This window comes from Diospyros lotus, chromosome 9 (assembly GCF_014633365.1).
Source record: "Diospyros lotus cultivar Yz01 chromosome 9, ASM1463336v1, whole genome shotgun sequence".
In the NCBI taxonomy this organism is placed as follows: Eukaryota; Viridiplantae; Streptophyta; class Magnoliopsida; order Ericales; family Ebenaceae; genus Diospyros; species Diospyros lotus.
The window spans coordinates 34,946,053-34,961,793 of record NC_068346.1 but is presented as its reverse complement, the minus strand read 5'-3'; the positions used below and the strand labels follow the sequence as shown (position 1 = coordinate 34,961,793).

The 15,741-nt window shown below is 34.6% G+C and overlaps 1 protein-coding gene across 2 annotated transcripts; it reads right to left on the bottom strand.

The window, feature by feature from the left end:
- Positions 1 to 8,322: 8,322 nt before the first annotated feature.
- Positions 8,323 to 15,333, bottom strand: LOC127810084 (cyprosin-like). 2 transcript variants are annotated; one of them, XM_052349328.1, is made up of 14 exons: positions 15,184 to 15,333; positions 12,617 to 12,966; positions 12,471 to 12,531; positions 12,257 to 12,351; positions 12,047 to 12,159; positions 11,744 to 11,912; positions 11,596 to 11,635; positions 10,942 to 11,006; positions 10,673 to 10,786; positions 10,511 to 10,575; positions 9,764 to 9,920; positions 9,532 to 9,651; positions 8,815 to 8,903; positions 8,323 to 8,723 (listed from the first exon to the last, which is right to left on the bottom strand). In XM_052349328.1, exons 2-14 carry the CDS (start codon positions 12,953 to 12,955, stop codon positions 8,639 to 8,641), a joined length of 1,512 nt encoding a protein of 503 aa, XP_052205288.1. In that variant the 5' UTR covers positions 12,956 to 12,966; positions 15,184 to 15,333; the 3' UTR covers positions 8,323 to 8,638. The 2 variants fall into 2 exon arrangements, with proteins under 2 accessions (XP_052205288.1, XP_052205289.1); XM_052349329.1 differs by lacking the exon at positions 15,184 to 15,333 and adding an exon at positions 14,989 to 15,111.
- Positions 15,334 to 15,741: the final 408 nt, after the last annotated feature.

Here is a 15,741-nt window from a genome sequence, read left to right as displayed (position 1 = left end):
CAAAATCACATTTTCATGAATGAATGCAAGACATGAAATGAACTAACACAACCTGGTAAGCCCTAGCCCAAGAGAATCCTACAGCGCATAACCCTACCACGAGGAAAGAGCAATCTATCTAAAGGCCATGCCACCATACTGACACATCGACACGACACGGTTCTAGCTTAAGAGGGGCAAGGTCAACGCATCTCCCCAACATCTCGAGAATAATCGTTACCAACTCCCAGCCTAGAATGGTCACATCAACGCAAAAACCCGGCTCACCACATTTACGTCGGAGATTATGTTCCCACTCTAAGCATCCAAGAACCACTACATAATCCCAACTCAAAACCTAAATGAACCACCTAGTTATCCTAGTGCAACTTCCCTGGCCAAACAGCCTAGTACGAAAACCAAGGCGACTATCCCGACATGCACATCAGCACAAGATACCCCTATTATTCCGTCACGCCCTTAAAGAACTATGGCTACACTATCCAAACAACATTTTAGGCTAACATTCCATATGAAACACCACAAAACGCGTGGCTATGCCACATTTCATAACTCAATGCATCATATAAATAACATTTCATAAAATATAATGCACCAGTACAAAACGTTTAGAGACGAACCTCCCTTTATAAAACCAACCGTCACCGGTTATCGTTCGCATACAATAAAATCATTTTGCATAAAATCACAACATATTTAGATAACATAAATACCAAGTTTTAGGGTATAAACACCCACAGTAGAAAAGTTTGGGGGAGAACCACTCATCTTATTCAAAAAGTCTATTTGTGCCTCGTAATGTGTGATAAGCCTCGAAATGCATGCCAAATCACAAACACCCAGACTTATACTCAAGCTCAAGCCATGATACTCCCTAAACATTATATTTAATTAAAGAGCATCAAATTCTATTTTTCCTTAATTTTTTCATAATTTCCTTTATTTTTCTCCCAATTTTCACCTCGATAATTCTAAAATAATTATTTCCTCAAACATTTTTCCAAATTTTTACACATGATAATTCCTAAAATAATTTAAGGAAAATATAGAAGCAAAATACCATATTTTCCCCTGTCGCACATGCCCTCACTCACCCAGCGCGTGTCTACACGTGAAATGTAGCGCGTGCAGCTCACGTGCCATCTTCTTCCTTACTTTCGGCCGCCAGCAAAGGCTTCGATGGCCGAACCAAGGATACCCCCTTCAAGCCCTCACCTATTCGATCACAATGACACTAGTTGTCGGCCGAAAGGCCACAGGAAAAGGCCCCGATCGAGCAGTTGCAAGCACGGCGTGGCGGTCCGCCTCGTCTTTTCGGCCAAGCTCCAAAACCCACTCAAAACCACTCATTTGCTCACCAAATTTTCTAGAATTGATCCTTGATCCCTCGAGAGCGAAAGCCCTCTATCCCTTGCCTTCAATTCACTCCCAAATGTGAGTAATTTTTGTGTAAACTTTTGGCCAAACCCTAGCTATTTATAAGCAATTTTCGACCGTTTTGCATCCAATCAGAGGCCAAGGCTTGGTCCCTAAGCTTCTCATCGCCGTATACAACCTCCCCCAGTTCTCCCTCGGTCGTCCCATCACCAGAAACAACGGCCACGTGCGATGGAAGGCGGCGGCCGAATTCTTTGTGCGTTCATATTGCAAGTTTCCATTTATTACACTTTGCCCCCAAATTTCTTCTAATCTCATTTTGGCCCTTTCCATAATACCCCTGATCTTTCCAACAATACCACTAAGGCCCACAAGTCTTGTACTCTTCATTTCACCCTCGAAATTTTTGAAAAATTATCCTTTTGACCTCCATCGGGCAAATTTAGAAAATTGTACTTTGACCCGATTAATCATTTTGACCCTAAATCCCTTTGTTTTAACCCGAAATCGCTAGAGGGTTGTTTAATATGTAAAATCTAAGTTCTCAAGACACTCTATTGACTTTCCAGATATTCCCTACATCGATTCGATTTTCTTAGCCCGGTCGACAGCTGTACCAGAAACTGTTCCCGATCCAATTTCTTTTGATACCTAAAATCATATCTCGAATCACTTGTCCGTACTATACCATTTTCCTTGAGCACCTAAGGTCCGGAGTACTCCCTTCAATCAATTCGGTCTCTTAAAACTGTGATAGTGCTCCCTAAAGCCTCATTCTTTCAATAGTTCCATTCATACCCTTCATAACATGTTATTTATAACCTCAAGAATTTTTCGGGTATTACATGGAGAAGAAAAGGAGAGTCATGTGGAATTTTCCAGAAGTTTCAAATTAAGTTTGTGAGTTGACACCTCCACAGTAAGGTTTTGGATTATTGAATATAGATCTACTAATTTCTATTTACTATGTATATGACCTCCTATATATTTCGTTTGAATTGTGCCAGCCGTACCTTACAATTACATTTAATTATGAACGACATTATTTAATTAGCCTAAATTACACTCCACCATTGAAATTTATACATAAATGTGAAGTTTATGCCTATTGTATTCAAATATATTTTTAATGATAAGCATGCATATGTAGTCATATTAATACCCTATATGACTCAATAAATTAACATTGGGTGATTGGTATAGGTTTGATTGATAAGTAATAAATAATTATTACCACCATGTTTGTTATAAATAAGTGTAAGAAGTTTATACATATCATGTATTTAGTCACATGCATGAAAGATCATCCTTGAGATGTCACTAGGTGATTCATCACCTAAATCGGCATATTCAAACGTTTTATAGTTAATTTAAATATTTCAAGAGAAAAATAAAAAATGGACAATAGAATATAGTTTTTTTTCTTTATTTCATATTTAGAATATTCTCTTTTTGAAAAGTTTAGTTTTATTAATTAAATTGTCTTAGCATTGGAACACAAGATGTAAGGATTTGGATTATTAAATCAATGTTTAATTACTTCTCATATTATGTCTCAATAAAATTTAATCTAGACTGCATTTCGTAAAGAACTGTGATTAATCCCCTTAATTATGATTAAGGAGTTAAGAGGCATATTCATAAAAAAATAATTTAAAGGTTACAAAACACATCAAAACAAGTATACCAAAACCAAATTGTCAAACTAGCAAACGAACGAACTAGAGCCGAACAAAAGACACAAGAAGAAAAGAAAATCCATTGCCTAAACATCCCAAGCAATCCAACCACAAATGCCCCAAAAGATATAAACCTCGTAAACCCTAAAGGGAGAAAGTCAGAGCAATAACTTTCTAAGTCAGTAGCTAGGAAATTAATTATTTAATCAATTAATCTCATGCATATATGGCATGGCATGGCATTATGAATTATGAATTAATTAAGCATATATGATCATTCTGCGCATTGAGATGCTGCAGCCCGGAACTTGGCAATGTAAGCCGAAGCTTTCCTGTCGATGCCGGGTTCAGCCACCCACCAGTAGCCTCTGTCTTCGTCGCTAGGCCACACCTTGCAAGCCTTCACCGACTCGTCCCAATACGCTTCTTCTCCTCTGTAAGAAGACCTCTTGGGCTTGAACAGCTTCAGGAAGCTAGAAAATGACGAAGTAGATGACTTCTTATGCTGGCTGCTGCTGCTGCTGCTTCCTCCGGCCATATATATTACAATGGGCAAGCAAACGACTAATTATATGTAAGGTTTTTGAGTTTGGGTTGCCAATGGGCAATGAAGGTGGCTTGGATTTATAGATGGAGCCTTGAAGGGACGGCCCTTTTAAATTCATTTGTTGGGTTTAGAGAATCTTGAGTATTTAACAGTGCCCTCAACCGCTACTTGTGGCCCTAATTAATCAAATCAAATTGGCCTTAAATGTTGGGAAAAAGCGCCTATGTTGGGCACCATTGCTTTCAGGATTATTGACCCAATTTGACAAGCTCTATATTTGGAATCATTCCTAAGCCTCTAATCTGTCAAAAAAACTAGTATTTTTCTACTTCAATCTCCTTCCAGTGGGCTACTGTACAGTAATATTATTTAAGATTCATCGAGATTTTTTTTTTTTTTAAGGCTAGAAAGTGAAGAGGGTTAGATTTAATATTATTCAGAGTTTAAAATTAAGTGAAAAAGATATAAATATACATATCTAGAGAGAGTTAGGATTGTAATTTTTACTTCGAAAAAATCGAATCGATCGAGTGAGATAAAAATTCTATTATCTAGAGAGACTTCTCACTCATGGATATGTAAATACAGAATCGGATTCTCACCCCCACTCATTTAGATTTTGGGCCAAATTTATGACGGAACTTATTTTCGGCATACTCAAAAAGGGCACTCATTGGGGGCATAGGATTGGACGCTTGACCAATGGATGGGCTTCTTTTGCCCCTCTTGCAATCTTTCTCTTTATCTTTCTTTATTGTACTTCCACAAGCTAAAGTAAGCAACTAAACATCACACAGTTGTATGATTAATTGTATCTTCCTTTATATGTAGCTGAAAGGAAGCCTAAACCTTGTCTTCTTTACGCACCGGCGACATTTCATTCAAGCTGTCCAGCTTTTGGGATTCTCAGAAACCCTAAAATCAGAGCCAGAGGTTGGCATGTAGCAGCTTCTTGCTCAAGTCTTTATGGCTTGGTGTATTCTTGCTGTATTCACATAGATTAATTAATTAATTAATTAATTAAATTCATATGCTTGCATGCTTTGCTTCATAATGATTAACTAAGCATCCTAGAGATCAAAAGTTCATGTATGTTAGGCTGGTCTACATGTTTCATTATGGACCTGAAATTCTCTTGGCATTGCTCATCTACACACACATATATACATATATAAATATATGATCAATTAATTGTTTATTAAGATTGTAATAAAGCTAAAATTAAATATTTCATTCAACTTCTTTTTTTTTTAGTGTGAAAAATTCAAGAGATCTTCGATCAATACACAGTCAACTAGTCAACTAGGACCATCTTATCCTTTCTAAAACCTACGAGCTTGACACACCCTCCACCTAAGCAAACAAATAGGTGAGTCGCGAGCTAAAACCCCAGACCTAGCCTTTTAAATAAAAGCAAATTATCGACAACCGCATAGAAACAAACTTGATCTCACAACCTTACAGTAACCCAAACCCCGAGTATGTGCGATGGACTATATGCGCTACGCCAAAATGTTCAACTTCACTTTCAAACAAGATAAATTTATATTACTACTCCTTAAACTTTATATTCCATGATAAATTAATTATTATATTTTAATTTTTATTACCATAACCATTAAACTTTAATTTTTGTCCAATCAGTTTCTCTTTTATTTTTTATTTCATTCTAACGTAATATACATTAATATAAATCTAAAAATCACTTAATATTAAATTACCATAGACCCATTGTAATATCCCAATTCTAAAGGGCTCAACAGTAATTTTAATTTGCGCTATAGGTGAAATTATCAAAAAATTAGGGGCTTAAGTATAATTTCTTATAGTTATAAGTACCGAATCGACTGTAAGGAATGTCCCGAAGTGTAAATGTCTAAGAAAAATGATAGGATCTCGATGAGCGTTCCAAGATAGGATTTATGGTATTAAAAGAAATCAGAATTAAAAGGATTTTTGGTACACCTAAAATACAGCTATGATTTGGACTGAAAAATTGAATCGTCATAGGAGACTCTCAGGAAGTCAACGGAACCCTAAAAGGGCTTCGATTTTTCGTAAGGATCAGTCTTGAAGTGGTTTTGAGACAAATCAAAGGTTCGGCGTGGACTCAGGGATGAAATCGTCCTTATCGAGTAAGATTTAAGTTATTAATTTTAGATTTTTGTTATCGTAACACCAATTAATTTGATGTTTGAGGATGTAAATGCAATTAGAGAATTATCTAAGTGAAATAGAGATGAATTTTGAGATTTAAATGTGTAAATTTCTTATTATTTTAGTGTAATATAAATAATTATATATGTATATATATGTGCGTGTGTGTGTGTGTGTGTGTGATGGCCTCTTATGAGAGAGTGATGGACAGCAAACTTAATAGTTAAGTTTTATCTACAAGTAGATGGCTATATATAGATGGAGAAATGAGAAAGATAGCAAGCAAATGGCAATGGGCAAATGAAGGTAGCAAGTGAAGATGGCCAAGAGCTTGAAATTAGGAAAGAAATTATTAAGGCATGCGTTTTGAGGTCATGACACGTAAGTTTTATCTACAAGTTATTTTATGAATTGTTATAAAAAAAATATTTGAGAAATGTTTAGTTTGGATTTATCGAGAAAAAATAGGAGAAAATAAAAGAAAATTATAAAAAAAAATTAAGAAAAATATAATATTGATATCATTGAATAAATATGATTTCTAGATAATGTTGAGGTTCCGGATTGAGTTCATTAGAAGCCTGGCACGAGAATTAAGATGTTATGAGATACGTATGAGATAAGTGGTTCAATCCCAAAACTCGATTTTATGTAAATGGTTTTATCATGTTGTCATGTCTTGATATGAATGTCATGTAGATTGCATTTACATGCTATGATGAAATGTGCATATATACATGATATTATTATTGATCATGTATTGCACAGGATTTGGAATTATGGACTGGCACCGCTACTCTACCAATGATGCACCCATACACCTTGGTCTGATAAGAAGACTGTAAAAATAGGGAGCAACAATTGGGTGTGGTCGACTTAAACTAAAAAAGAAAGATAACATTTCGCATTTTGCATACATACACAAAATATGATTTTTGTACCCTTATTTAGATGATTCATTATCTAATCTGAGCTTTGCCTCTAAAATATTTAAACATTTCAGATATTGTTATAGCAGAAACAAATACGGAAGATGCATGTGACAGCACTTAGCAAGTGCACAATGATCTATGATTAAGATATTGAAATTGATGTATTTAAGTTTCTACTATTTAACATTTTGAAAGACAATGTTGTATTATCATAAATATGGTGATTGTAATATTAGGTTCGATTCTTAACTTTCGCATTTGATGTTTATGATGATACTTTTTCGAGATAGATGGAAATTTTGAGATGGATATAAGCAATTATATGGTTTAGTTGTGGTTTTAAATTAAAAAAATTATTATCCGAGAATTGTTCTAAGTTATAACACATCCGAAAAAGCGGGGGGTTACACCCACAATTAAGTGATTTTGATATTCATATTAATGTATATTATCTTAGTTTTTATTAACAAAATTTGACAAAAAATTAAAAGAGAGATTAAATTGTAACAAAAATCAAGGTAGTAGTGACAAAAAATTAAAGTACGATAATTAATTTATTATAAAATACAAAATTTTAGAACTAACGAACTTACCGACCCCTTTCAAATAACATGTTAGGTGAATATTTTGTATGTTTATATTAATGTGACATAAATTATAACACATTAATATATAAATATTTAGACTCAATATCTAAATAACATTCTAATTTTATTAATCTGGAAAAGGTCACATTCTTCCTTAATTTTTGTGGGAAGCTTTTGAACAAAGGGGTTCTTAATTTGTAGTAGATTTGTGTCCATTAATTGGTAATTTAAGCACATTCTTCATTAAAAAAATTTCTTAATTATGATTTGCATCCATGTACCTAAAAGCATACCTTCAATACCTCACTAATAATTTATCAACAACACACGATTACCATATTTTAATTTGATTCCGTCCTAATCTTCATATTTTATTAGCTCATAACAAGTTATTTATAGCCTTAGACATATGCTTCTGATATATAAACAATTTCCTTTTTATAGGAAGCATTACATTAACTTAGCCGGTAGATATTTTAAGAGACATTGACACTTTCTATCCCAAAATACTAAAAATACCCAAAAACACATTTTTAGGCAGTTGTTGTAATTTTAAAAGTATTTTGAGATTTTTTTATAATATTAAAAATGTGTTTTTATTCCACGCTTGAGAAAAACTAAAAGTTCGATTTACCTAAATTAAGTGAACTAAACCAATTAAACTTATCAATTTGATTCAATTTTTTTCTTAAATTTATTTGATTTGATTAATTTTTCTCAAAAATTTGATTTTTAATTTTTTGATTGGAATAATCTCATCGGTAGAATTTTAAAATGATGTTATTTTAATATTTATAAAATGATATCATTTTTTTAATTTTATATATTTTATTAATTATTTTTATTTTTTTAATATTTTTTACTAATTTAATCGATTCGACTTAGTTTATTTTATTTGAATTCAATTTTTTTAATTTTCAGTTAGTTCAATTTTTGAGTTGGTTCAATTAAATTTTGTACAACAATTCAATTTTTTTAATAATTAAATTTTAATTAATTCAATAATTGAACTGACTGTTTACACACGCCTACAGTGAATACACTTCCACACTAATAGCCAGAAATCAAATATCTTTAAGAGTTGCATGCATGATGTGATTTACGAACTATTACACATCATGATGCATACCCAGAGTTACCACAAACGTAGTTTAAAGGAAATGTTTTGTACAAGATAGAGTTGGAAGACAAAGATTCGTCTCTTTAAGCAACACAGTAGATACATACATACAGAATGAACTCAACATCAAATTCACATAAGGATGAACATGAACATGAACATGAGGCATCATGATCAAACTAGCCAATGATTTGAGCATGCACCATGGCTGCAAAAGTTTCAAGGCAGATAGATGATCGCTAGGCAGCTTCAGCAAACCCCACCTGCAGGTTGCCATAGTCAAACACAGTATGGTACATCCCCATGAAGACATCTCCAAGAATCCTGCATCGACATGTCTCAGTTCAGTTCAGCCTCACGAGGTCGCAGAAATGGAGTGTTGGTGTGTATATATATATGGTCCAAGAACACGTACCAGAGAGGACCGCGGGGAGCTGGCACATCCAAAGCGATGAATCCACTGACGCAGACGGTGGTTGGGCCCTCGCCTGTTTTCAGAACATACTGAAACAAAACGAAACAAGGCAGAACCATGAAAGAATGGCAAGCCAAAGCCAAAGCACTGATGCTCACATTCTCTCCTCTTGTCCTAATCTTTTCTTGTTAATTAAGAAATGAAGTTCTTCCTTCTTGCCAAAAAGGAAAGCAAAACAAACAGATTGAGATTGAACTAAATCCAAAAGCAGTTGCTGTTAGTCCTATGGCAGATCTACTAGCATCAAGGGCATTCTTCTTCTCTATTAGGATCAGATCACAAAATCAACATACCAAAAAGGCCCAGTTATTCTCTATCAAATACTAACAAGCGTAGCTATCCTCTCCATTAGTCATTTTCGTTTTTGCAAAGTTCCAAAGGCAGTTCCGAAAGACAGTATAGGCAACTTCTCAAGAATTCACAGGAACTCTCAAGAATATATAATCACTAGTCATCAACCAGACCCTGGCGTCTAAAATAGTCATCAAACCCAGACCAAAGTAATTTAAAGACTAACACCATTACCAATTGGCTTTGAATTAACAACTCAATTCAGGTTTTGCTAAATTGTTGAGAGGGGAGGCTAAATGAAAAGAATGAAAAAACCGAACTGTACAGGTAAATGAAGGCTTGATAAGACTAGTAACAAAATCTGACCTGTTCGGGAGTGAGACTGAAATCTTTACTTCCAATTCTGAATGTAACGTTTGGCAGCTTGGACAAGCTATTGCAGTCCACCGCTGATTCTCCCATTGGACTTGGCAAGCTCTGGCAAAGCTGTCAAATATTTAAAAGAAGATTAATGAATGAATCAACGAATAAAGTTGCATACAATTGTAAAAGCCAGTGTGGGCTTATAAGCAAGTGTTACATATTGGTGATAAGTCACCTGATTCACATAATTGAACACGCTCTCCTTTGTTTCCTTTTGTTTCAGCTGGTTCCGAACCCAAACAACAAGCATCTCACAAGCCGTACAAGAAGGTTTACCCCCAGCAGAAGTTTCCTCCTTATTCGCATCTTCAACTACTGTCTTGATTTCAGCACTGGGACAATTGTGTTTCAAGTATAAACTATAGTACATTTTCACCACAGGTTTTCATGTATAACATAAAGTGGTTAGGGTTTTTTTACCACAGTTCCTCGTGTACACCGGAAACTGGTGAGGCTCTAGAAGCCTTATGCTCTGTCAAAGTGAAAGAAGCTAGAAGGCAAATCATGAACTATGCTACTAATACTTTGCACAGAAGCATGGCTGGGAAGATTTTTAAGTATGATAACAACTCAAGTCATGGACAAAAGACCTACAGTTGTGTTTTTGACTGGAAGGTCATGGGTTCAATTTGCAAATAGCCTATTTCGAAAAGGCAAAGGGAGCGCAGCATACGAGTATGACCCTCCCCCAGCCCTCACAAAATGGGGAGCCTCACGTAAGGAAATCTCTCCTAAAACACTCCAGCTTTGCACCTATGAGAAGGAGCACTGAATTTCAAGAAAGTGCTTTCATAAGAACATGAAAAATATGATATTGAGTTCTTTTCATTCAGAAAACACCTAAAAATGGAAATCTAAAGGTGAAAAATTTTATAAACCCAACTAAACATTGGCATAAAAGATCAAAGCAAGAACTTCTAACCTCACAGAATGAGCCCCATCAAAAACACATAAACCAATCTGAGAACATACTTTGTCAGGATGTACCTGCAGATTACAATACCTATATAATAAGACCGACCTCTTATTAATGTCAAAAGTCGATAGGTTGAAAGAGAGTAAAAACTCCACAAAAATAACAAACCCCAGAAACTAGAAGATCCCATATCTGATCTCCATACTCAGAAACTATTTGTTTGCATCCCATGCTCATAACTCCTTCCGCTCCAATAGCGTAGTTAATTTGAGTGACCACAGTCTGAAAATCAAACGGCTAATTAGAAATATTTACAGAAAAAGAGGTAGAAACAAACAATGACGAAGAATCTTTATGGTCATTAATTTTACAGCTTTTTCTTCTTCTTTTTTTAATTTCTTTTGTTAATTAGTACTTAAAAAGTTAGAAGTAAGCACCGTTGGACCCGCAAGCAAAGATGTTCCAGAATCCACAATAGCAGCACATCCACCTTCACAAAAACCTGAAATGATATTGTAAACAAATAATTCACAAATTCAATCAACTTCATTCCACTATAGAGTTGCATAAAAGTAATGAAAACATATTTTCTCTTGAATTTGAAATTTCTAATAAGAGATTGAATGTATCCAATTTTTCTCAATTAGCAAAATCTTCTCTTTTTTCTTTCTTTTTATTTTTTGTGCTAAACCAAGCAAAACCTTTCATTTTTATGAATTAGGATCTATATAAATAAAATGAAGAAAGTGAGCATACATGATATATAGCATGTAATTTACTGAATTTACAATCTTTGAAATGTATATACATACATAAAAGAATACCAAAGGAACACAAACACACTTGTGTTGTCAATCTCAACCTACCAACAAGGCATTGTTGCATCAACTTGTTGAACGTGTGTCCTATGTTCAAATATTGATCAGAGGCTACTTATCTACATTTCGGTTGCAAAGCTGAGCAACAAGCATATTGATCCCCTAGGGGACTCAGCTATTTATATTACTTACACTCTTCTGCATAAAATTCATTCGTGGCAAGAATTAAATGTTGTATGACTGCTGATTTTACTTATTTGGCTTGAAAGTTACCTGTTGATCGGTTTGCAATCAGAAAATCTTCCATTTCAAACTGAAAAATAAAAAAAGGCAACTAAGTTAACTTTCTCAACAAAAATAAATTGAAATAGCCATTCAAGCAGATGACAATATGCATTGGAAACATTAACATTTCACTAACCTGCCAGTAACCCTTTTGAGTTATGGGAATATAAGTATGCTCCCCCTTGAAGTGCTTTGGATCAACACCACCAAAAACAATCTCACCACCCTCTTTAGCATCTGGATCCCGATTAAGCCAAAAAGAGAAGACTTTCTCTTTTGCAAGACCTTGTTCTACCATATTGTACCTGCACTCGCATCATGTATCATTGGGTCTAAGACATTGCAAGAGAAGAAAAATAGAAAGTTTCAGATACAACTGCTAAAACAGCTGCAGAATTCACAAATGACTTTAGAAACCAAAAAGTTTGCAAGACAATACCAGAATGGCACTACATCCCCTACTGAAATTTCCTGGAAGCCAAGACCAAGTATTCCATCAAATTGTGCTGCCACAAATGTAAGACTTCCTTCTTTTGTAGCCTCCATGAAAACCTGGAAAAATTACCATACATATCTATCAATTACAAGCAGAGCACAAAAAGTCAAAACCAATTCCATATTAGAGCTCAAAATAAAATAAAAATCATACTTGATCCTTGACCACAACACCGCCGACTTCGACATTATCTTGACTAAGGAAGCCAGAAACAGATCCAGATCCATAACGTATCGCACAATGTTTTCCTAAATCACAAAATAATGAGAGCTTCCCAATCATAAATAGCATAACAAATTCATCTTTTTATCATATAAAACATTTGTCAACACTGTATAGAATAACTATAATAGATTAATACTCTCACCAACTTTGTGATATGTTGAGGATTTGGAGTGCTTGTATTTAGAATGGAATAAGCAAGCAATCTGCATGTATTTTTTATTGATTAGATGATTCTTTTAGAAGGGTAAATGAGTTTGCAGAAATATATTTCAAAAAAAAAAAACTCACTGAAAAAATGCATTTTGACGAGGGAACCCAGAGATTGGAACTGCCAGTATCAAATATCACAGTGAATTTCTGAGGCGGCGACCCAATACCGATCTCTCCGTAGTATTGAGCATCCATATAGTTCTTCAAGGATACTATGTCAACATCTTCATCCTGATGCAAGCCATTTGCTCCACTCTTATATTTACCATGCAATCTTGCCATCCTGGCAGCCTTAGAGCCATGAAGATCTAAGGGTTGCTTCTTCAAGCCAAGCCTAACTAAATCATCAGAGAAAGCAGGTACAGACAGGGATGACAAAACCAGTACACAAAGAGCCACAAAAAGGCAAAGCCTCATTTTGGAGGACCCTGCTTGAGTAATAAACAAAAGTTAGGCTCAGCAGACTCAAGACAAGCAGACGCCAAGCAATTGGGAAATAGCAGGAAATATAAGGTCTTTTTGGCCCTGAACTCACATTTAGAAGAAGGGGAAAAGGGAAATAAAAAAGGAAAAACTGGCCACATACATACACTTTTGATTAAGTGACAATTTTAAATCTTGATATAGAAGGTAGTACTAATTGTTGCTTGGACACTTCAAATTGGTGTCATCAAAATGACCTTAATATCAAGGTTGCAGTCACATTGTAGAATGAATGTGCTCGAAAGAAAACATGCAATATTGATCACACAAATCTTGGAAACAAGGAACCATACCACTGTTAAATTTAAAACACTAAATGAATTCCACAAAGCTGTCAGTAAAATCACCATTACACCAAAAAAAGAAAAATAATAGACCACACTTCACTCATCCTATTGCTTTCATCATCCAAGCCATCAGGGCAATGAAAGAAAAAATCATTTATCAACTATCATGATAAGATCAAAGCATATTTAAAATGAAGGAAACCCTTCAAGATCTTTTGGAATTATTTATCTTATTATTTTTTGGATAAATTTCACCTAGACCTCAGTGGTTTGGACCATTTTTACACATCCCCTGTGATTCACTTTTAGTAGTTCATGTTCCAATGTTTGTTTCTTTTCTGAACAACCCCTCAGTTAGGTAAAAAGCCCCTGTTTGAGTCCCTTGTGGTTTTCTTTTTGAAATTTCAGGCCCTTATGGTCTATTTTAATTTTTCATAGTTAAATCCAACATCAAAGACAACCCATTTGGCTCTTGACCAAATGGAGGGGGCTTGATTGAGAACAAAATAAACCATAGGAACTTGAATTACTAAAAGTAAACCAGGGGGGTGTCTGTAAAAAGCCCATAAATAGGGGGTATCGGTGGAATTTACCCTTTTTTTTCCCTTACACCTTATTTAAAAGTAGACTAGAAGAGATTCACACGTCTAGAATCCATACAGAGAACAGGAGAGGATAACTTCACTGAATAAGCACATAAGAAATAAAAAATTGGATAACTAGTAAAATACAGTCTACAAATTTTCAAAGGAAATTCATGATTTTTGTTAATATGGTCAAATGAACTGAAGAAAAGTAGACCCAAAATCAAAATGGGAGACCAACAAGAACAAGGTTAAGATAACCTTGGTGTTTGTCAAGACTTTTACACTATTGTTCCATACCAATTTGTTTGATTTCATTAAAGTGTTTTTATTAGGTGTTCTTCCTCGCTGACCAGGAAATCGGGATCTCAGCACACCATGCTGAGATTTAGAAATAAAGTTTCATCAATAAGTAAATAAATTGAGTAGCAAGATTGAGAAGTTTGTACATATGCACGGGCAAGGCAGGAAATGTACGGGTAAGTGGGTTAGGCAGACGGAAATTTGGGGGCTCAGGATAATGGGATGGAGAAGGAACGAGGATTAGAATGGGATCAAATGCCTTACAGTGGGTGAAACAGGAGTTCTCCAGGGCTTGTCTAATTGTGTCAGATTGACACAATTGCTGTTTTGTGATTGTACCAAATCTAAACTGTTACAACACATATAGTGAATTCTCTCTTGCCATGACTAAAACTTAACTGTTATAATACACATAGTGAAATACTTGAGCTAAACAATGTGAATTTCTTGTTTCGAATTTTCTCTTTGGCTGTGTTTCAATGGCATATATGGGTTTAACCTCAATAGTTAACAGGAACTGTTAGCCTATAAACCCATCCAAGAAAAACAGAAGCAGATGCTATATATGAAAAGGGTAAAAAATCTTTAAAAAGGTTTGCGAAATATAGGAAATCCATACACAAAAATGAAAAAAAAAATAAATAAATCAATCATTTCACATCTATTATATGTATATATCCATTCAGACACATATGAATGGAGAAAAACCCCAATTACACAATAAAGCAAGCATATGGAAAGATCCAAGAAAAGGAGTTGATTATACTGAAACCAAATATTAAAGTAAAATTACTGCTAAAAAAGGAGCTGGAAGCTGGCTTTTGAAGATCGTGACACAAGATAAAAGGGTGATAACAGAAAGAAAACCAGTTGACTAATGAAGAACAGATCAAGCAAAGACAAAGAAGCAACAAGATGGGAGCGTGGTGCGAAGATCATAGCATGGGTTGTTGATGATGATAAAGATGAAACAGATTAGAAGTCAAACCTTTAGCGAGCCTGCAGATGCAGAGGAAAGTAGAAAGATGCTGGACTACATAGAAAAAGAAATGGCAGAGGGTTGAATGTATTTATTACATATTGAGTGAGAAACAATTTGAATACTATGGGGGGAGTGAGAATTCCGAGGCCCGGCTTTTCTAGGCAGGGCAGCCAAACGACGCGCATTTTAGCGAGTGAAGCGCCGCATAGAGCTCTTTCAGCTGCATTATCTTTCGTGGGATAAAAAACATAATATTTAATTTTTAATATATAAAAACTTAAAAATTTTATATTTTAATTCTAATGATAAAACGTTAACATATATATGAACACGCATATTTTTACATGTGATAGGCCACGTGGATGATTAGTTAACAATATTTAAATAGTTTGACTAATTTATTATAGTCTCTCAACAATAAAAAATATAACGTTTGGTCTCCTAACGTGTAAAATGTTAAAATTTTGTATCTAAATTATTAAAAATTATTATTTTAAGTTCTTATCTTAAAATATAAAAGAAAATATAAACAAAAAAATGATAGAACTGAGTTCAATAAAAAGA

What these genes read in the sequence shown, in the direction of transcription:
- LOC127810084 (XM_052349328.1), bottom strand. Translation starts at nt 12,955, where the DNA reads ATGAGGCTTTGCCTTTTTGTGGCTCTTTGTGTACTGGTTTTGTCATCC. An exon ending in CTCAAAAGGGTTACTGGCAG is followed by an intron (nt 11,636 to 11,743) that starts GTTAGTGAAATG and finishes TTTATTTTTCAG; the next exon opens with TTTGAAATGGAAGATTTTCT. An exon ending in GGGATCTTCTAGTTTCTGGG is followed by an intron (nt 10,576 to 10,672) that starts GTTTGTTATTTT and finishes TGTAATCTGCAG; the next exon opens with GTACATCCTGACAAAGTATG.